This window comes from Pelobates fuscus, chromosome 4 (assembly GCF_036172605.1).
Source record: "Pelobates fuscus isolate aPelFus1 chromosome 4, aPelFus1.pri, whole genome shotgun sequence".
NCBI classification, from domain to species: Eukaryota; Metazoa; Chordata; class Amphibia; order Anura; family Pelobatidae; genus Pelobates; species Pelobates fuscus.
In genome coordinates this window covers 296,455,575-296,477,607 of record NC_086320.1, presented here as the reverse complement: position 1 = coordinate 296,477,607, position 22,033 = coordinate 296,455,575, and the positions used below count along the sequence as shown (strand labels likewise).

The 22,033-nt window shown below is 40.9% G+C and overlaps 1 protein-coding gene across 1 annotated transcript in view; it reads left to right on the top strand.

The window, feature by feature from the left end:
- OSBPL10 (oxysterol binding protein like 10) overlaps positions 1-22,033 on the top strand; it is a 451,647-nt gene that overhangs the window by 231,373 nt on the left and 198,241 nt on the right. The window contains exons 5-6 of the mRNA XM_063452222.1: positions 16,295-16,502; positions 18,798-18,952. Coding sequence (XP_063308292.1) covers positions 16,295-16,502; positions 18,798-18,952 — 363 coding nt within the window. The remainder of the gene's footprint in view (positions 1-16,294; positions 16,503-18,797; positions 18,953-22,033) is intronic.

Here is a 22,033-nt window from a genome sequence, read left to right as displayed (position 1 = left end):
TTGTGAATGTTGAGATGTTATATTGGTTTCACTGGTAAAAATAAATAATTGAAATGGGTATATATTTGTTTTTTGTTAAGTTGCCTAATAATTATGCACAGTAATAGTCACCTGCACACACAGATATCCCCCTAAAATAGCTATAACTAAAAACAAACTAAAAACTACTTCCAAAAATATTCAGCTTTGATATTAATGAGTTTTTTGGGTTCATTGAGAACATGGTTGTTGTTCAATAATAAAATTAATCCTCAAAAATACAACTTGCCTAATAATTCTGCACTCCCTGTATATATATATATATATATATATTAAAAAAATATATAGAACACTTTTTTTGTCTCAGATTAGATTCTTTAAATAGTACAGTCAATGGAATATAGTTTTAATTTGCTGCTATATTTTTTTCTTCAATCAATACTGGAGCTCGAGGGACAAAGCTGCTATAATTGAGTTAAAAAGATTCTCTTCTCTACAGCAAGATTTGTTTTCTGTTGATCAGATCTACAGATTCGTTTTTTGTATTTTATTTCTTTCAGTCACATTCATCTTACATCATCTTAACCAGTTAAGCAGTTTGTGTGAAGGACCTAAAAGAACCAAATAAAAATAGAATAGAGAACAACACATACCTATACATTAATTGTAGGTTAATTTGAAATAATTAGGAAATTATTCATACCCCATTTTTTTTCGATAGCAGGATTGGGGGTTTTCTTAAAGGACCACTCTAGGCACCCAGACCACTTCAGCTTAATGAGGTGGTCTGGGTGTCAGGTCCTTCTAGGGTTAACCCATTTTTTCATAAACATAGCAGTTTCAGAGAAACTGCTATGTTTATGAATGGGTTAAGCCTTCCCCCTATGTCCTCTAGTGGCTGTCTCATTGACAGCCGCTAGAGGCGCTTGCGTGCTTCTCACTGTGATTTTCACAGTGAGAGCACGCCAGCGTCCATAGGAAAGCATTATGAATGCTTTCCTATGTGACCGGCTGAATGCGTGCGCAGCTCTTGCCGCGCGTGCGCATTCAGCCGACGGGGAGGAGAAGAGGAGGATCGGAGGAGGAGAGCAGGACGAGATCTCTCCGCCCAGCGCTGGAAAAAGGTAAGATTTAACCCCTTTCCCCTTTCCAGAGCCGGGCGGGAGGGGGTCCCTGAGGGTGGGGGCACCCTCAGGGCACTCTAGTGCCAGGAAAACGAGTATGCTTTCCTGGCACTAGAGTGGTCCTTTAACTCTTCCAGCACCCCTAAATATTTTAAAGCCAATTACTTCCTAGTCCACTCCATAATTACACATCGACTTATCATACAACATCTGTTCTTCATTCAATAGTTTATATATAACTAAATATATATATATATATATATAGTTAAATGTCGAGCATATGTTTTATTATAAGTTGATGTGTTATTATGGAGTTGGCTAGTAAGTAATTGGCTTTGATATATTTAGGGGTGCTATGATGCTGGAAGAGTTAAGAAAAACCCCAATCCAGCTATCGAAAGAAATGGAGTATAATATAAAGAAAAAAACTATATATATATATATATATATATATATATATAACTGTTGAATAAGGAGCATATGTTTTATGATAGATTCATGTGTTATTATGGTTCTACAGCCACATTAAATTTGAAAATTCAAGATATAGAATGAGGTTCATAAAATATAGAACATGTATAAAATAAATATTGATATAGTCTGCCGACGGTTAAACTAAATTCCATTAATAAAATACTAAGACACCGTTTAGTAGCAACTTGAAAAAAATAAATAAACTGGAACGAGTGCAAAACAACTTGTTATCGTTAGCTTGGAAACTAGATCTTTCAAACTGATATAAACAGTCAAGTGTACATAGAGTATGAGTAATGGGTTATCAGCTCATACTCTGTAAGTAAAATCTTGTTTAATGTTATTTCAATCCATTGGTAACCAAGGTGGTTTTCTTTCATTTGTATATTTTACAATTAATGTGACGTTTGCTAAAACCAATATTTTATTCATAATTGTCTTTACAGGTTAATACTCACTAGGAATAATTAAGTAACGATTGTACAAGTCATATCATAAATCTGTAGGGTATATTGATCAATAATAATGAATAAAAATTAAAATGAAGAAGGGAGGGGGATAAACGGAGCATTACAACTAAAATGAGTGAAGGCTCTGTGAAAGATGAGAGGACCAGGTTTTCTTTCTGTAAGGACATGTGTATATGGTGATAGATACCGCAATCTCAGTAAGTGTTAATAAAATATATAGAAAGATTGTGGATTGGAATAGAGTTCAAAAGTAGCATTCTCTGTATGGAAACCAGGTAAAAAGCTAGTTGGTTCCAATCTAGATGTAAAGATGTCCACTGCACAAACTTTGACCAAACCAGGCAATCACACAGTTAGACTGTGAGTGCTCACTTGGACCACTCCACTCTTATTCTTGGATTTTAATCTAGGGGTCAAAATATTTAAGGAGAACTGTCATAACTATTTATTTTCATTTAAAGTAAAAGATTACATATATTAAAGCCTTCGTGTTTATTATTTTGCTATGAATACATATAAAGAAATGCCTCTGTTCCCTGTAATGCTTGCCTTTTTTCTGTGGAGATGGTCAACTACAAATCTTGTTTGATCTGAAACATGGCTTAAAGGACCAAAAACTTTGCAGGAAATCAAAAGCTAATGTGCGTGCAGGATTCATGACATCATGCATAGGTGCTTGGCAACTAAAAAATACAATTTCAGACTTCACAGTCTGCATGATCTTATTAGAATGTTGGTGCTTCCAACCAAAGAAGCTTAAAGGTGGCTACTCCCACAGAGTAAGCCAGGAGATGCATTGGACAGTACTAGCATGTATATATTTGTGTTTTCACTACAAAATAATGCAAAACAAAACTATATAACATGAAGTATTCACTTTTCAGTCATGTCATAAATGATAGTAATGATAGGGACACTTTATGCACTAAAACAACTTTGACTCAATCAAGTAGTTTTGGTGTATAGATCATGTCTATGCAGCCTCACTACTCAATTCTCAGGGATTAATGAGTTAAATCACTTTGTTCATGCAGCTCCAGCCACACCTCCTATGGCTGAGACTTACAGTGTTTTCCCACACATTTCCTGAAAACGAGTCTCCATTTTTTAGCTTCCATTACTGCACTGTGTTTTAATTTAGAATGTCTTATCTCCTGCTCTGTTAATAGAGATCTGCTAGCCTCCTGTGTGTGATTAAAATGCAGTCTTCCAAGCAGGAGATAAGACCTTCTTAAGAAAAAAACACACTGTGCTGTACGATCTGATTGAAAAATGAAACAACTTTTTCATGTAGGCTGGGTGAGTCACAGGCTGGGAAGATGTAGCCAAGGCTGAATAAAGAGAAAAAAATGGTTTAAAGGAACACTCTATAGTGTTAGGAGTAGAAAACGTTATCCTACTGTCCTACTTAGACACTAGTCTACTGCTTATTTACACCCCTCTACCCCCTTTTTGTTCCATTCTTTATTTAGTTGTAGACAGCACGAACATACAATAAGTACATTAAACCAGGGCTTGACAAATAGGGAGCTGAGCAGAGAGATGACAGGAAAGCTAATCCACTCTAGCTTTCCTATAGGTAGGAAAGCTGGGTAGATAGCTAATCCACTCCAGTTTTCCCAAAGGTAGGAAAGCTGGGAGGATTTAAAATAATACAAGTAATGATGTGTAAGTGAGTGTAAGTGTTGCAGTGTGTGTGTGTCTGTGAGTGGGTATGTGTGAGTATCTTTGAGTGTGTATGTACGTGTGTCTGTCAGTGAGTGTGTGTGTGTATGTGTAACGAGTATATACCCCTACACGCAAGATCCAGCCTAACAGAAGACAGTACAGAGGAGAGATACGTCTACCGGACCTTAGAGTGGCCGGACTCGACGTAATAGGATAAGACAGAGTCAGGAACTATCCGAGGTCAAGGGCACAAAGAGACAGCGTAAACGAAAACTAGCCGGGGACTGGTACACAGGAATCAGCAAGCCGGCAAACAGTACAGAAGGATAAAGCGAAAACGAAGTCAGAGTACAAAGCCAAGGTCAAATACGGAGAAACACAACTGAACACAACAAGCACTAAAGGGAACTGTAGCAGAAACCACGATAGGGCAAGGAACTAAGGGAAAAGGGTAAGTATAAGTAGCCTTCAAACTAATGTGATTGGCTCCTGTCACTTCCACTCCCCCAACAGGTAAGTGTATGGGGTGATTGGCATGACAGGAGCCAATGGGAGCCTTTTTGCAATTTAGGCTCCCACTGTCTCTTTAAGAGCGCGCCCGAGATTCGCGGCGCGCTCTTAGCTGCAGGCGGGACACGTGACCGCTTCTCGCGGTCACTGCCCGCCTTCCTGTCTGAACAGTCGGACGAGCCGCGTGCGGCTCGTGCAGCCGCAGAACCGCGCGCGGCTTGAAGAGAGGACCGCGTCCGGCCCCCGGATAAGGTAAGTACCGCTACAGTACCCCCCCCTGAGGACACGCCCTCCGGGCGGGCAGGACCAGGCCTGGCAGGAAAACGCAAATGGAAAGAACGTACAAGGCGGGGAGCATGAACAGCATCCGCAGAAATCCAACTGCGCTCCTCAGGCCCATAACCCTTCCAATGTACCAAGTACTGAAGCCGGCCCCTAAGAAAACGAGAGTCAATAACAGCAGATACTTCGAACTCCTCATGACCCTCCACAGAGACAGGAGGGGGAGGGGGAGTATGCCGGGTATAGCGGTTGCGTACGTAAGGCTTCAACAAAGAGGTGTGAAATACATTGGGTATACGCAGATTCTTAGGCAGACCCAAGGCATAAGAAACGGGATTAACCTTATGTATAATGCGATAAGGACCAATGAAGCGGGGAGCCAATTTCATAGAAGGCACCCGGAGGCGAATATTCCGTGTGGAAAGCAAAACCCTGTCCCCCACAACATAGGAAGGAGCCGCTCTGCGATGCTTGTCAGCCTGAGCCTTCTGGCGGGCAGCAGAGTCCACCAAAGAACGCTGAACCTGCTCCCAAGTAATACGCAAACCAGCCAAATGCTCATCCAGAACTGGCATGCCCTGTGAGGAGAATGCAGCCGGAAGAACAACGGGATGCTGGCCATAGACAACGTAAAAAGGGCTTTTGCCGGAAGAATCATGAGTGGCATTATTCCGAGCAAACTCAGCCCAAGGAAGCAGGTCAGACCAATTGTCCTGATGGTGAGACACAAAACAACGGAGGTACTGCTCCAGAGACTGGTTGGCACGTTCAGCAGCTCCATTAGACTGGGGATGGTAAGCGGAAGAAAATGAGAGGGAAATACCCATCTCCGAACAAAAGGCTTTCCAGAACCTGGAAATAAATTGGCTACCCCTATCGGAAACAATAGATAAGGGAATACCATGTAATCGAAACACTTCTTTAGCGAAGATAAGAGCCAGTTCCTTGGAAGTGGGCAACTTGCGAAGAGACACAAAGTGAGCCATTTTGGAAAACCGATCTACTATCATTAGGATGACTGTGTTACCATTCGAAGGGGGTAATTCAACAATAAAATCCATTGATAGATTAGACCAAGGTCTCTCGGGAACGGGTAACGGATGCAACAGCCCACAAGGAACTCTACGAGAGGTTTTCATACATGCACAAGTAGAACAAGCACTTATATAGTCAGTAACATCCTTACGTAAGGTATCCCACCAGAAATACCGAGAAACGGCTGACACTGTTTTGGAAATACCAGGATGTCCAGCGGTCTTAGTATCGTGATACAGTGACAGAATATCCCGTCTCTCGGGAACGTCAACGAACAATTTATCATTAGGCCTCTCGCTAGGTGCCATGCTCTGTTTCGCTTGTATGGCCTGCAAGAGGGACGAGGAAATAGACAATATAGTAGTTGCTATTATCCTGTCTGGGGGAATGACAGGAGTGACATCAATCTCCTGTTTGTCAATAGTCTCGAATTGTCTGGACAGAGCGTCCGCTTTAGTGTTCCGGTCACCTGGCCTATAGGTTATTATATAATTAAAATGAGACAAGAATAGTGACCACCTAGCCTGCCTGGAAGACAATCTTTTAGCTTCGCTAAGGTAGGACAGGTTCTTATGATCCGTAAATATGAGGATGGGATCCTTAGTGCCTTCTAACAAATGTCTCCATTCTTTGAGTGCTAAAATGATAGCAAGGAGTTCGCGATTACCCACATCATAATTCCTTTCTGCTTTGGACATTTGTTTAGAAAAGAAGCCACAAGGATGCAATGGCTTGTCAGGAGACTCTCTTTGGGATAAGACAGCACCTACCCCTATATCGGAAGCATCAACCTCAAGTATATATGGCAATGAGGGGACAGGATGCTGTAATATAGGGGCAGAGGCGAACGTAGTCTTAAGAAAGTCAAAAGCCTGAAGTGCCTCAGTAGACCAGACACGTGTATTGCCATCCTTTTTAGTCATACGAGTAATAGGCGCTACTATAGACGAAAAACCTTTGATAAAACGTCTATAATAATTAGAGAAACCCAGAAAACGCTGGATGGCTTTCAGACCTTGCGGCAGAGGCCATTCTATGACTGCAGCGAGCTTCTGGGGATCCATCCGAAAACCCTTGGCGGAAATCAAATACCCTAAAAACTGGACCTCGGACTGGTCGAATAGACATTTTTCCAATTTGCAATAAAGACCATTAGCAAGAAGGGTCTTCAGAACTGTTGTAACATGTCTGTGATGAGCGTGAATGTCTGTAGAATATATTAAAATGTCATCCAAGTACACAATAACAAATGAGTGAATAAAGTCCCTTAAGACATCATTAATAAATTCTTGGAACACTGCTGGGGCATTGCAAAGCCCAAATGGCATGACGGTATACTCATAATGACCTGACCGAGTGTTAAAGGCTGTCTTCCATTCGTGGTCCTTTTTAATACGTATCAAATTGTATGCTCCTCTAAGATCTAATTTGGTGAATACCGTAGCATGTTTGAGCCTGTCAAACAATTCTGTTATTAGAGGTATAGGGTAAGCATTTTTGATGGTGATCTTGTTAAGACCTCTATAATCAATGCAGGGTCTTAAATCACCTTCTTTCTTTGATACAAAGAAGAACCCCGCTCCAGCCGGAGAAGAGGATCTTCTAATAAATCCCTTGTCTAATGACTCTTTAATGTACTCCTCCATGACACGGTTTTCTTGAACCGATAGGGGGTACACCCTGCCCTTAGGAGGTATAGTACCAGGCAACAAATCAATAGCACAATCGTAGGGTCTGTGAGGCGGTAATTTGTCAGCCTCTCTTTTATCAAAGACAGTCTTTAAAGTTAAATACTGAGAGGGTATAGTCGTAGATAAAGGAGGAACAGTAGGAACGTTAATAGAATTCACAGGCGTGATTTCAATAGTACATGATTCATGGCAGGCTTCACTCCATGATTTTATCTGCCCTGTCTCCCAGTCAAAAATGGGATTGTGTGCACGTAACCATGGATACCCCAACACCAACTGTGAAGAGGGAGAGGTGATGACCTGGAACCGAATGGTTTCATAGTGTAGAACCCCTGTGTACATGTGTAGCGGTGCAGTCTCGTGAGTAACAACAGGAGATATCAATGGTCTACCATCTATGGCCTCAACGGCCAAGGGTATCTCCTTCTCTCTGATGGGAATATTGTTTCTCTTTACAAAACCAGAGTCTATAAAGTTCTCGGCTGCCCCAGAATCAACCAGGGCGTCTATGTTTTCGACTATACAACTCTCTCCCATATGTAAAGAAACAGGGAGAAGCAGTCGGTTAGGAGGCAATGTAGGAGACTTAGAAATCACACCCAAGGCCAGTCCCCTATAAGGTCTTAGGTGCGAGAGTTTTCCGGGAGCAGAGGACACTCCTTTACCATATGGTCTCTCTTACCACAATATAGGCAGAGTCCCTCCCTTCTCCTATGTAATTTCTCAGTATCTGAGAGTTTGGCAACCCCTAATTGCATAGGTTCCTCTTCAGATACTTTAACACTCTCCGGTATATTAACTCTGGGTTGAATAGGTGTAACAAAACGTCTATTCCTGTTCTTAGTATAGAGCCTGTCACGAATCCTATTATCTATATCGATGAGGTAGTCAATAAGGTCCTCTAAGGCAATAGGAAGCTCCTTAGCTGCTACCTCATCCAATATAGAGTCTGATAAACCTTCCATGAAGGCCGTAGTTAACCCATTATTGGTCCAATCGACCTGTGAGGCAAGGGTACGAAACTGTATAGCGTAATCAGCCACAGACCTAGAACCCTGTTTAACCCTCATTAATGCTCTAGCGGCATTCTTAGACCTTTTCATAGTATCAAAAGTTCTGCGAAAAGCTGTTAGGAAACTGTGAAAGTTATGCACCATAGGTCCATTAGCCTCCCAAATAGGGTTTGCCCATTCAAGTGCTTTGTCGGTAAGTTGGTGCATAAAGAACCCAACTTTAGACCTCTCTGTGGGAAATGAACGTGGATACATTTCAAAATGAAACTCTATTTGGTTAATGAACCCTCTGCATGTCTTAGAATCCCCTCCATACCTAGGAGGAGGCGTTAAATGTGCTGTAGCGTTAGGCATAGTCGATACTTCAGGAAGCAGGGGTGCAGGAGGGTTAGGTGCGGTTGCTGGAATGGTTCTAGCTAAGAGCGTCTGGAGAGCCTGAGCTATTTGATCCATACGGTGATCCTGCTCTACAAATCTAGCCTCATGGGTCGCCATCTGTTGAGCTAAATCTGCGGGGTCCATGGCCCTATCGTAATGTAACGAGTATATACCCCTACACGCAAGATCCAGCCTAACAGAAGACAGTACAGAGGAGAGATACGTCTACCGGACCTTAGAGTGGCCGGACTCGACGTAATAGGATAAGACAGAGTCAGGAACGATCCGAGGTCAAGGGCACAAAGAGACAGCGTAAACGAAAACTAGCCGGGGACTGGTACACAGGAATCAGCAAGCCGGCAAACAGTACAGAAGGATAAAGCGAAAACGAAGTCAGAGTACAAAGCCAAGGTCAAATACGGAGAAACACAACTGAACACAACAAGCACTAAAGGGAACTGTAGCAGAAACCACGATAGGGCAAGGAACTAAGGGAAAAGGGTAAGTATAAGTAGCCTTCAAACTAATGTGATTGGCTCCTGTCACTTCCACTCCCCCAACAGGTAAGTGTATGGGGTGATTGGCATGACAGGAGCCAATGGGAGCCTTTTTGCAATTTAGGCTCCCACTGTCTCTTTAAGAGCGCGCCCGAGATTCGCGGCGCGCTCTTAGCTGCAGGCGGGACACGTGACCGCTTCTCGCGGTCACTGCCCGCCTTCCTGTCTGAACAGTCGGACGACACATAGGAAAGATGTTTTTACTTACCCTTTTCCCCACACCGTGCTGGTGACACCAGGCTGGCCCCACCGCTGGGCTTTCTGTCAGTGAGGGAGTGCATGTGTGTGTGTGTGTATCAAATTAGTGTGTCTGTCAGTGATTGTGTATGTTTAGGTGGCCTGCTCCCCCCCCCCCCAATCACATAGGAAAGGTGTTTTTACTTACCCTTTTCCCCACACCGTGCTGGTGACACCAGGCTGGCCCCACCGCCGGGCTTTCTGTCAGTGAGGGAGTGCGTGTGTGTGTGTGTGTGTGTATCAAATTAGTGTGTCTGTCAGTGATTGTGTATGTTTAGGTGGCCTGACCCCCCCCCCCCTCCCCCAAACACACAGGAAATATGTTTTTACTTACCCTTTTCCCCACACCGTGCTGGTGACACCAGGCTGGCCCCACCGCCGGGCTTTCTGTCAGTGAGGGAGTGCGTGTGTGTGTGTGTGTGTGTGTGTATCAAATTAGTGTGTCCCTATGAGGAGCATTACTGTAGGTGCTGCACACTGTGCAGCACTCACCCAGGATGCACTTCTAGAAGCCCTCTGAGTGACTGTCACAAGAGGTGTTACCAGACAGCAATGTTAACCCTGCCTTTAGTCTGAAAAGTCAGTGTTTACATTGAAAAGTGTGCAGGAACAGTATAAAGACTTCAGAACAACTACATTAAGCTCTAGTGGTTCTGGTGACTATAGTGTCCCTTTAAGATTTGTGTTTTTGATGTGAAAAATCTGGCTCCTAGATTTCAAGCAAATTTGTCAAGCCGTACATTAAACAGTGGTAATTGATAACCATACTGAACAGCTTCCTGTCCATTTTTTTTTGACAAATTTGTAATCAAATAAGAAGTGAAGAAAGAGAGAAGAGTAAGAGAATAGACGACAGACCAGCCGCCAGTGAAAAGATTTACTTGCCTTTCTTTCCAGCGACAGGACTAACTTGGTGCGGCCAGGAGTGCTGCGAAGGGCTTAGAGTGCCATTTGAGGAATTCCTAATGTCATTAAAAACAATCTGCAAGGGGATAACTTTAAGGTATACACAAGAAAATGTAATAATGTTCACAACAAATTCTTTCTATCAACCGTCAGCGACCTTGAAAGAGTCTGGAAGGGACTCCGTTCCAGTTCATGAGAGTTTCATAATTGTTTTCTTTGTGGAACAGTTTAGCTGGTACTAACCATATGTCATGGTTTGAGGATTTCTCTATGTGGTTCTCAGCTTGTCATGTAAAAGGGATTGAGATAAGGCAAATGAGACCTCTTAAATAATGAAATACAATATGTTATATGGGTATCCCAAAGCAGAACTGCTTAAATCAGGAGGGGCGTTGTAGGACATTTCTAATTATTACAGTCAGATGGAAAAAGCTTGTAATGGAACATATCAAACAAAGAGAGTAGGAAGGTCATACACCATTCAAATAATCAAACACCTTGAACGTCAGGCTAAATACCAAGTCACTAGGCATGCAATAATCAATTTGATAATGGGTACTGGAGCTATGGAACAGGAGTGTGTAGATAAAGGCAATTTCTGTAAATTGGGTTGGCAGGGCGGACTCTTAGATAGCACTGTGTTACTCAAATTGAGACAAATTGAATAGATGGAAAGGGCTGTCCTGTGAACTAGCTTGTAATAAATAGAATGTAGTACAAGTAGAGAAGATGTTTCTAGTCCACCCATCATTCATGAGAAATTGGAGCATGGCATGGGAGTATTTTAAGATTATTATTGTAGTGTATTATTTATAGTGCTTTGGATGCATAACTATACATCATTTAGATTCAAGGTTTGCAGAGATGATTAGTAGGGTTTCAAAATTGAAGGCATTCTCGTTGAATTCTAAAGAGTAGTTACTGATGTAAATTGACTTTGTCGAAATAAGAAAGACTTAATGGTAGATGGCCTCATCTATGTTGCATGCAAGTGACCCCTTATACCCTCACCCTCACTCCTACCAAGACAATGACAATAGATGGGTATTTCTAAAATGTTTTCTCTTTATTAAATATTCAAGCACTGGGGAAAAGCAACATTGGGGTGGCGAGGGAGATGGTGGGGAGTGGGGGAGGGGGTGGGGTAAAGCAACAAGCAGCTGGATGGTTTTTGCCTCTACCCTGGTTTTTCTTGCCAACTTACCCAGAAGACATCAATGGCATATGTCTTGACCGTATGGCAAGAAGAGTTGATATAAAGCACATGAAACAGGGTTTATCTTCTAGTGGTGGTGGCCACATTGACTTAATTGAGAATCCCAAGGCAGTTAATGACTACTAGACAAATAAATATCAGCTTGCACAACACTGAGCATCAGATTGTGAATTGAGACTATAATAATGTATGAAGCAATCTAAATTATGTGTGGTAGTCGACTTCCAGACTCAGAAAATATAGTGTTACTGGATTAGATTTACTTATAAACCAGCGGATGTTTCCTCCACGGATGGTACAGACTGCAAAGACATCCTGATGTTTTTCCCTCGGATAACTACTTGATGCAATTTATTTTTTAAAAACGTACTAAAACAGTGTTTTTATTTTGTATTGAACAATCAAGTATTTTTCAAGTGACAGAACTGGTTTAACGTATATACAATGAATTTAAGAGTATTGGGTATATACATATTAATTAGGGCAAGGTTTGCGATTGTTGTTTTGCTATATCAATATATATGAACAGTAGATGCTTTCTTTTACTACTCACGGCTCAATTTTCACTATGAAAGCAGACATTGTAGGAAATACCACATGTTCATTATTAGGATCCACTCTGCAGGTGCTTATAGCATGAGGCTGTTTCCTTAATGTGCTCTTGTATTAATGAGGTCGAAGATCACAAACGTTCTTTCATCATCTACATTTCCAGCTTTTGCTTTGGTTCTATCTCGGCTAAAGATGAGTCACAATGTTTGCCTGGGTACAAGATCAAAGTAGATGGGTGCAGGACAGAGGATAGCATTGTCTTCCAATTCTCTAATAGTGTGCTTTCATCTCATTGAGAAGCATCAATACTACTTACCAAGGTACAGCCTGAGAGAAAACAATGTGACAATTCTGATTTGTGCCACTATCTTTCATCATTATTGTTCACATTTTATTAACTCGTTCACTAATCAGTAGACCTCCTTTAATGCTGGTATGCATTTTATGTGCATATGTTTAGTCGGCTTTGTGATTTCTAAAATCCTTTGCCTGCACCCTTGTGTACCAACATTCCCCGGGTATTTATGTTCATATCGTATGCCTAAATGATCACATCAGTTAAATACCTAGCATAGGGAGGATTTTTGCAGGGGTTTCCTCTAATATTAGAATGCTACTCTGTTTATCTTGCTCCAAGTTAAAAAGAGAGAATTGTTTTGCATCATCTATAGATTGGACTATCATGGCAAAATAATATTAAAATAAGAGGCAGCCCCATTTTCTTTTAAAGAGACATACTAAGCACCAAAACCACTACGGTTTACCATAGTGATCTTCATGAATGAAGATGCTGTTCCCTTTTCTCTTTTTTCTGGATGGCACTGTTTATTGTTCGTGTGCCCCTACCGACTTTCAATTAGACAATAGAGGCATTTCTTTCTAATGATTTTAAATAATTTAAAGGAATTCTCCAATTATCATAACCACTACAGCACTCTGTAGTAGGTACTATGAGTGCCATGGCATACTCCCAGAATAACCTGTCAAAATTTCTAAGAACAGTTTGACATCTTACTAAGGTCCCGCCTGGTGCGTGTTTCTTCCTCCCCTGCTTCCAGAAACTCCTACAAGGAGCTGGAATACCCCAAAATGTAGAAATGCAGAACTCACTGACTGTTAGCATCAATTGAGTTCTATCAGCCAATAAGTGTGGCTGTGCATGGGCTGGAAGAGGTTCTGACAGCAAGCATTATTTTACATTTTAAGTTACTCTAGAACGATATTCCTACACAGTATTTTCTGCTAGTGCCATATATGAGCTGTACATAAGTTGTAGTTATGTTCAAAGCAAAAAAAACTTTGGTAGTTAAAGGATTAGAGAGGAAAATGCTACTCCGTCGAAATCGGAAATAGATACATTTTTAATGAGGATTTATAATACAGTAAATGGCAAGTCACTAATCATAACACATGTAATGTTTAACGAACAGGTGGGAAATTGTGCGTCATTTAGGGTTTTGCTTGGGTAGCAGGAGAGCTGATACAAGCGAAACATAAAGCATTACATGATATACACTGATCAGCCACAATGTTAAAACCACCTGCCTAATGTTGTGTAGGTTCCCCTCATGCTGCCAAAACAGCTCTGATGCGTCGAGGCATGGATTCCACAAGACCTCTGAACGTCCTGTGGTATCTGGTACCAAGACATTAGCATCTGATCCTTTACGTGCTGCAAGTTGCTCCTTGGATCGGATTTGTTGTTCCAGCACATCCCACAGTTGCTCAATCGGATTGAGATCTGGGGAATTTGTGGGCCTAGGCAACACCTTGAACTCTTTGTCATATTCCTCCAGCTGTTCCTGAACATTTTTTTTGCAGTGTGGCAGGGTACATTATCCTTCTGAAAGAGGCTACTGCCATCAGGGAACCCCTTTATTGCCATGAAAGGGTGTACGTGGTCTGCAACAATATCTGTGTCAAAGTGTCAAAGTAACATTCACATGAATGACAGGACCCAAGGTTTCCCAGCAGAACATTGCCCAGAGCATAACTCTGCCTTCGTTGGCCTGCCTTTTTGCCATAGTGAATCCTGCTGCCATCTCTGGCCCGGATAAACATTAATTATCAGACCCGGCAACCTTTTTCCATTGCTTCATTGTCCAGTTCTCACGCTCACGTCCCCATTGAACAGTAGACAAGTTTCAAACTGTGATGCACTGCACCGTGTGTTCTGATACCTTTCTATTATGGTCTGTACAAAATTTTCAGCAATTTGAGAGGGAATTTTGCTCTTCATTTGCATCAGTGAGTTTTGACACCGGTTCACTGGTTGTCCTTCCTTGCACCACTTTTGGTAGGTGCCAACCACTGCATAACAGAAACACCCCACAAGACATGCTGTTTTGAAGAAGCTCTAACCCAGTCATCTAGCCATCACTATTTGACCCTTGATAGAATCACTCAGATCTTGGCTCTTGCCCATTTTCCTCCTTCCAACACCCGGATTTCAGGAACTGGCTGTTCACTTGCTCTAATATATTTCACCCATTGACAGGTGCCATTTTAATGTTACAATTAATGCTATTCACTTTAGCTGTCTGTGGTTTTAATGTTGTGGCTGATCAGCAGAGCTCGAGTCCTTCAGGAAAACATGAGAACAGTGTTCATGTACTTTTTCCCCACTGTGGCACTGTGCTGAGAGGAAGTGATACATTTCACATTCTCATGGGTCACAGAGAGCAGCGCGAGGGGAAGAGACAGAGAGGGGAAGGCTCACCTCTGCACGAATGGTGGCATCCAGGCAGTTTCTGCTTTGTATAGGTCTGTGTGTGGATCAGTCTGTGTCTGTATGGGCCAGTATGTGAGTGTGTATGAGTTAGTCTGTGTGTGTGGATTCACTCTGCATGTGGATTGATCAGTTTGTGTGTGGATGGTTGAGTATGTGTGTGTATAGGTCAGTGTGTGTGTGGATGGGTCAGCGTGTGTATGGATGGGCATGTGCAGTATATGTTTATATAAGTCTGTGTGTATGGGTCAATCTCTGTTTGTATGGGTCAGTCTGTGTGTAGGTGTGTGTGGTTCAATCTGTGCGTTTGTATGGGTCAGTGTGCGTCTGTATGGGTGGGTCTGTCTGTGTGTGTATGGTTCAGTGTGTGTGTGTCATGCTGAGACTGGCTGCTGGCTCAATAACCTGACCACACCAATAACCAGACCATCTCACCCCAACAGCACATTGCTTATAGGATGTCCTCAAACACTTCCTTACATTTGAGAACACTGTTGGGTCCCCCCATTATTGTTAAGGATTAAACATAGGTCTAGCATTTCTAGTCCATATTCAGACTCTATCATGCCAAAAAAAAATGCCAGACTGTTTATTGGTTAGTAAAATCTCTAAAAGGCACAGACACTTCAACATATACATACATACATACATACATACTACAGCTCCTTGATACACAATGCAACCCCAATACACACACAGGGCATTTCACTCATCTTGGGGTGGTGAAAATCTTGTGTGAATTTCCACACTTTTATTCCCCAGAACTTGACCTCTGCTGATCAGTGTATATGGATATCTATGGATGCATTTTCGATATGTCTGTATGTCTATCTTGCATATGTTATTTTCACTGAATCAAAATGTAGTTCACGCAAATACAATTTTTGAGGGGCATTTTGTTCAGATCTATCAACACTGTTTGCCAAGAATTTTCTTTTACAAGATAAGGATTGCAACCAATAAATTTCTGCCCGAGGTCCAATTTCATGTAAATCCTGTGCTGCCACTGATCACAAACTTCACAAGGATCTGCTATACACATGCTGGCTGCTGGCGGGATATCCGTATTATTAATGCTTTATGCATCTCTCCTTTGTCTTCAGTTATCCCTGCTTCATTTCTTCTCTTACTGTGTTATGTAATGTTAGTCTTACTATGCCTGCAATCCATTTTTAATTTGATTGGAATGTATTTTGTTATTACCTTTTGTATGGTTTTACCTTAATTTCTATAAACTGTAAACTCGGGGGCCCTCACCCCCTCTTGTTTCGGTAAGCTTGTCTCTTCAAATTTGCGTGACTGCTTATTGTACAGCCCTATGAAATGTGGAATATGGAATAGGATGGCACTTTATAAATGATGATCATGATGAGAGTTAAAAAATACATCTGTAGATTAAAAACATCAACTCAAAGTTCCATCTATGTTTTATGTACTTTATCAAAGTGCGCATTTTATCCTTCAAACAATCCAGGTGATGGCTCAAGCAGAGGGACAGCAGAGAAATCTGGTGCATGCCATTGAATCATTATCAGGCTCCGGTCCTCTGTCGGCCTTAGACCAGGATCTACTACTTTTAAAAGCTACCTCAGCCGCCACCCTCAGCTGCCTGGGAGAATGTCTCCATTTACTTCAACAGAGTGTTTATCAAGCTGGACAGAACAACAAGACTGTGACTTCAGGTAAAACCAACTGCTCCTTTATAACTATGCCCCCTGCATCAGTTATGTATTTATTAATGGTGCTTCCCTGGGCTTTCTTTAATTTTCCCCAATGCCCCTGCAGCCAGTTATTTATAAAAACTGGTTATTTTTTACCTGTATGACCTAGAACGTCAGCAGTTGAGCGTATTATGACCAAAAACATGACTACCTGGGCCATGAATGCCACAGAATAGTGAAAGTTGTGATAATGAGCTTCAGTTGTATCTACAATTTGTCCACTTTTTTTCTTTTTCTTTCGAGGATCATTTTATTTGAAAGATAGTATTATTTCAAGAAAGAGATATCCTTGACTTGCACACATATTGTATAATTAGTGTCACCTAGTCATTGAATGTAAAATTGGTTTATATGTATAAAGTTAAGTACTCTCGGAGCGCTATACAATTTAGTCACATGTTCAGATTCATATGTTGCATATATAAAATAAAAAATAAAAAATAGTGATAGTGCAGATCTGTATATATGGTGTATAGATTGCACCTTTCATACAGTGCTACTCCACACATTTATGCACTTGATAATTTTAATCATAAAACAAATAAATCTACACATAAATCATAAAAAAATGTGAGATGCACAACAGTCAAATAAAATTGGTAAACAGATGACTGCTTACTAGATATGATGGTGAGTGCAACGGTATATATTCCCGTGACTCACAAACACGCTTTCCCACACTGGGAGATGTCTCATACGAGTTTAGTCAGGCGAGGTATGAAATGGAGTCCATATTGCCAGCTGATCCGCTCTACTGCAATCGCCGTTCAAATTTTCTTCGGCTTCCGCTTGGCTCCTCCCACCTTTCGTGCGTGTTGACGTCGTCTACGCGTTTCGCCATTCTCAGACGGCTTCGTCAGGACGTAATGAGGCTCATTACGTCCTGACAAAGCCGTCTGTGAACGGCGAAATGAGACATCTCCCAGTGTGGGAAAGCGTGTTTGTGAGTCACGGGAATATATAGCGTTGCAATCACCATCATATCTAGTAAGCAGTCATCTGTTTACCAATTTTATTTGACTGTTGTGCATCTCACATTTTTTAATGATTTATGTGTAGATTTATTTGTTTTATGATTAAAATTATCAAGTGCATAAATGTGTGGAGTAGCACTGTATGAAAGGTGCAATCTATACACCATATATACAGATCTGCACTATCACTATTTTAAATTTTTTCTTTTATATATGCAACATATGAATCTGAACGTGTGACTACTATCCATTGAAGAGTATAAGTATACCCATTCCTTCAGTTCCTAAATCTTTGTTGCATGTGGGAAGGGGTTGATCACCTAAATGTCGCTCCACTTCTTGTAATATTTTTTGTAAAATTGGTTTACTCTGTGGTCTTATTGTGATTATCGACCAAGCTGTGAATCACGAAGAAGGAACAGCCAGATTTCAAAACACTAGAGAATCAGCCACATTGTAAAAATAGCAAAGCTTGGGATTAGGCAATTTTGCTCCACCTCTGCTGACTGAGATCATCTATCCTTTTGATCTCAGTGTGCATGTGCGGAAAATTGCTCCTCTGTGCCAATTAGCGTTTCCTCATAGAGATGCTCCATGTAGAGCAACGATTGCAGGACTAAATTCAGGAGCTACCTCTAATGGTTGCCCAAGGGACAGCCATTAGAGGTGGTGGTGTTTTGCAAGAAAGGGCAGTTTTCACACTGCTGAGGCTCCTTGGACAGACTCTATGTCACAGAACTACTACATTAAGCTCTAGAGCTACTGGTGCCTATAGTGTCCCCTTTTTTGTAATTCTATATTTTGGAACAGCCAAGGTAGACCGTAGACATTTTACATACAGAGTCAGTGATTACAGAAGTACAAATTACAGTAGGTTGGAAAGGTAAACAATCTGTAGTGGGTGTAAGTGTACCTTTAATTAACTAAAATTCACAGATTATTTAATAATTAATAAATTAATAGTTGTTTTGTAGAATGGTATGAAAACCGAAATAATATAAGCTATTTTGTTTGGCTAAATCCAAATGCCAGGCTGAATTTTAACACTGGACATATACATGTATTCCTGTACCCTGCATGCTTTTCCATAATGCCAGCAAGGTGATCAGTGAGGACTGCAATTGGTTGAATGTTTAATGTGAGTGATGATCCACATGTGAGGCTTTTCCAGAACGTAATTCCTGTATGTGAAAAGGATGTAGCTAGAGTGTTGAAAAGGAACATATAGGTGTCTTTTTACGTCACAATTAACATTGGAAAAACTAATACTGTTTATTCTTAGAGAACATCCTGGAGTGGCCTCAACCAAAGTCTGATTCGACAGAAAATCTGAAAAATGGAAGTCTTATCTCCTTACCATCTTCAGATTCCAACCTAACATGGCCAATTTTACAAAGTATACCCCAAGAATACCAAATACTTGATCAAGATGTTGAAGTAAGTCATTAACATTTTTGGACTCATTATACCTGTTCTGATTAAATCCTTTTCATTTTAAGATGAAAATTAATTGTACTCAATCTCTTCTTCCAGGAGTATATTTCACAGCGTTCTACAAAGGATCATGTGACTCAAAACCCATTATTGACTAGCTAACGAGTTTCACCCAATGCAAACAAGAGAAATATAATTTAATAGATTGTCAAGAAAATGCTCTTCCTAATTCTGTACAGAATTGTTTGTGTTTCATATTTCCACATGATAGATTTTAAAATATATTCTCTCCGGTGCTGTCCCTAAATGTGCTAGTATTAATAATAACAAAATAAATATGAAACAATATAACCAGGATGTTACCGGGCCTCAATATTATTACTCATTTTAATGGTTTTCATTTAATTAAACTAGGAAATATAAAAATCCGACTCAACCTAGACAGCGCTCAGAATTCTGAGGTACTGCGACTGGAACTATAACCACTAAATTATCTCACCAGCTATGTCATCAATATATACACAGTTGTTCACTACATCACTGGATCACAGATTGCGTCATAAATTCTCTTAGTGTTGTAATAGAGAGATATCATTTAGTAAATATGTAAAACCTAATTTAATTTGCCAGTGTATAATTTTATCTATGAGTAACAAGTAATCCCCATTAAGTCAGGAAATATGAACGGTTGGGATTTAATTAAAGGGGTAGTAACGTTTTTTTCCCTCCCATTAAATACATGACCATTTGATTTTGTGTATGCGTGCATGAGGGCTTTAAGATATTTCTCGTTGTTACTCCTTTTCTTGTACCTTGGCGAGTAAAGGTCACAGACAGAAGAGGAAAACAAGGCATGAGACAGACTTCAGGGTCAGTGATTCCCATCTAAAACCACAGGGAAAGCAAACATTGAAAAAAATCTCTAACCATACATCATGCAGGAATTAGCCAGAAATAATTCATTTTTAGTAGCTAATTTATAGCGCTAAGAACTATCACATCAAATTAGTAAGTACCAATCAATGAATATGTGCATTTCTGGAAGAAACTTAACTGGAATTTATTATTTTAAAAATATAGCAGAATTTGTTAGGTTGTTTATGGGTACAGGGTAGAGTAGAGGTACAGAGTTTGCATATTCACCTATTTCTTCTTGTCATTTTTCCAGATCCAACCAAAAACCGTGGATCATAGCATAACATCAATGCTAAAAGTGCAACACCCCAAACATGCACTTTTAGGATTGGTGCTGCTGTGAAGACCAAAATATATCCATAATACAGATTAATGAAACAGAATAAAATACAGTTAAAAATCTTACAAGGCTACTTAAAATCACCTATCTTAGCAACAAAATATGAGGATTTAGTTACACCGTATGGCCACGTAATGTCGTGCCCACCACTACGTTATAGTACCCCAATATGATTGGGGGGTTCTGCACTAATTTTAACAAGGGAGACGAACATGCTAACTCAGATACTTACTGCTTAAACTGCTCAGAAGTAATGCAAATCAGAAGTACATGGCAAAGTACAAGTTAAATCTAATAGATAATGCTATACTTTACACCATTGGTTCTTATTCTTTTGTGATAAAGACCAACATTCTGTACATAGCATCACTCTGTACTCTAACCTACCCTGGCATTAAACTATTCCCACTGTCAGAGGGGTCTTCATTGAGCTGAGGAATGCAGAGTTGCTATAATAACATTTTGTTTGTGCCTCTTCAAACCCTTGAGAATCCACTCAAATAGCATGGCCATCCAATTTTGTTGCTATAATAACAGTTTGTTTGTGCCTCTTCAAACCCTTAAAAATCCACTCAAATAGCATGGCTATCCAATTTCGGGTCCTGACACAGAACTTGTGGACCACTTGCTTAGGCAGAATGGAGAATGGACTGAATGGATTGTCCAAATGGTCCCTTCCAGCACTATGTTTAAATTCAGCTCAGAACATCAACCCATTTGCATTCAGATTCAGTAGATTTTACAATTAGCCTCTCTGCATTGTACACATTTTCATGTGCTTTGTTTAAAAGAGGACAAAGTGCCTCTGTACTGTAAGCATTGTGGAAAGTAATTAAATATTTTCTGCAGTCTTTTTCTCTCTCCTTCTGTGCTGTGGATCGATTCACACTGCAGGGACATTGATAAACACTGTCTATTATTTTGTGGACAGTTCCCATCACCCTTAAGCAACCAAAGGTTGACTGAGGCTACTGAGAGTCTTGTCAATAATTTATAGAATGGCAGTTTAAAAGGAAAACTTAGAGGTATAGACACCTAGACCTCATTATTTCATTCAAGTGGTCTAAATAAAGTGCCCCTTTCACTTAACCCTGCAATCAGGGAAACTACAATGTTTACATTGCAAGATTAAGGCAACCTCTAGGAACTGTCTAACAGACAGCCACTAGAGATGCTTCCTGAATTCTAACTCTGGGAAACAACACTGGACAGGTGTGCCCTGCCCCCTTAATCCCCCCAATTGTACAGAGTCAAACTGATTTAGAATGTGTTGGCTTCTTACCTACCCAGGGTCAGCTGTTCACTGTTCCCTATCTCCACTTCTGCCCATGGAGAGACTTGTCTGTTCTTCCCTGTTCTATATCTCAGAAAAGCCTGTGGTGCAGTGACTAGTTAATTGGCTGAGAGAGAGATCAGCTGATGCTCCGTCAAATTGCAAGACTTATGTAGCGGACCACCTGGTAACCCGACTGGTTACCTCTGCTAATTCCCTTCCTTCAGCCATTCAGGAACCCTTACAACAAGCAGGCATCCATTTCCCCCCTAGTAACTGGACAAAACACAGCTCTGGAGGTTAAAAGCCTGATCATCCTTTATTGGTACACACCACTTTTATGCTCAGACCCCCGCAGGTGATCTTCCTCTTTCAATACACTTTCCTTTGTCCCAGGCAAGAGAAGGGGGATGGGTTACAGATAACCATCTCCCACTCTGGGAGATACCAACAGGACACAGTTGCATACATTAAAACATATTACAAACAGTAAAACACATTACATATATGGGGGAACACTTAGGGGCTCCACGCCCCGGGAAGGGAATTGGGTACA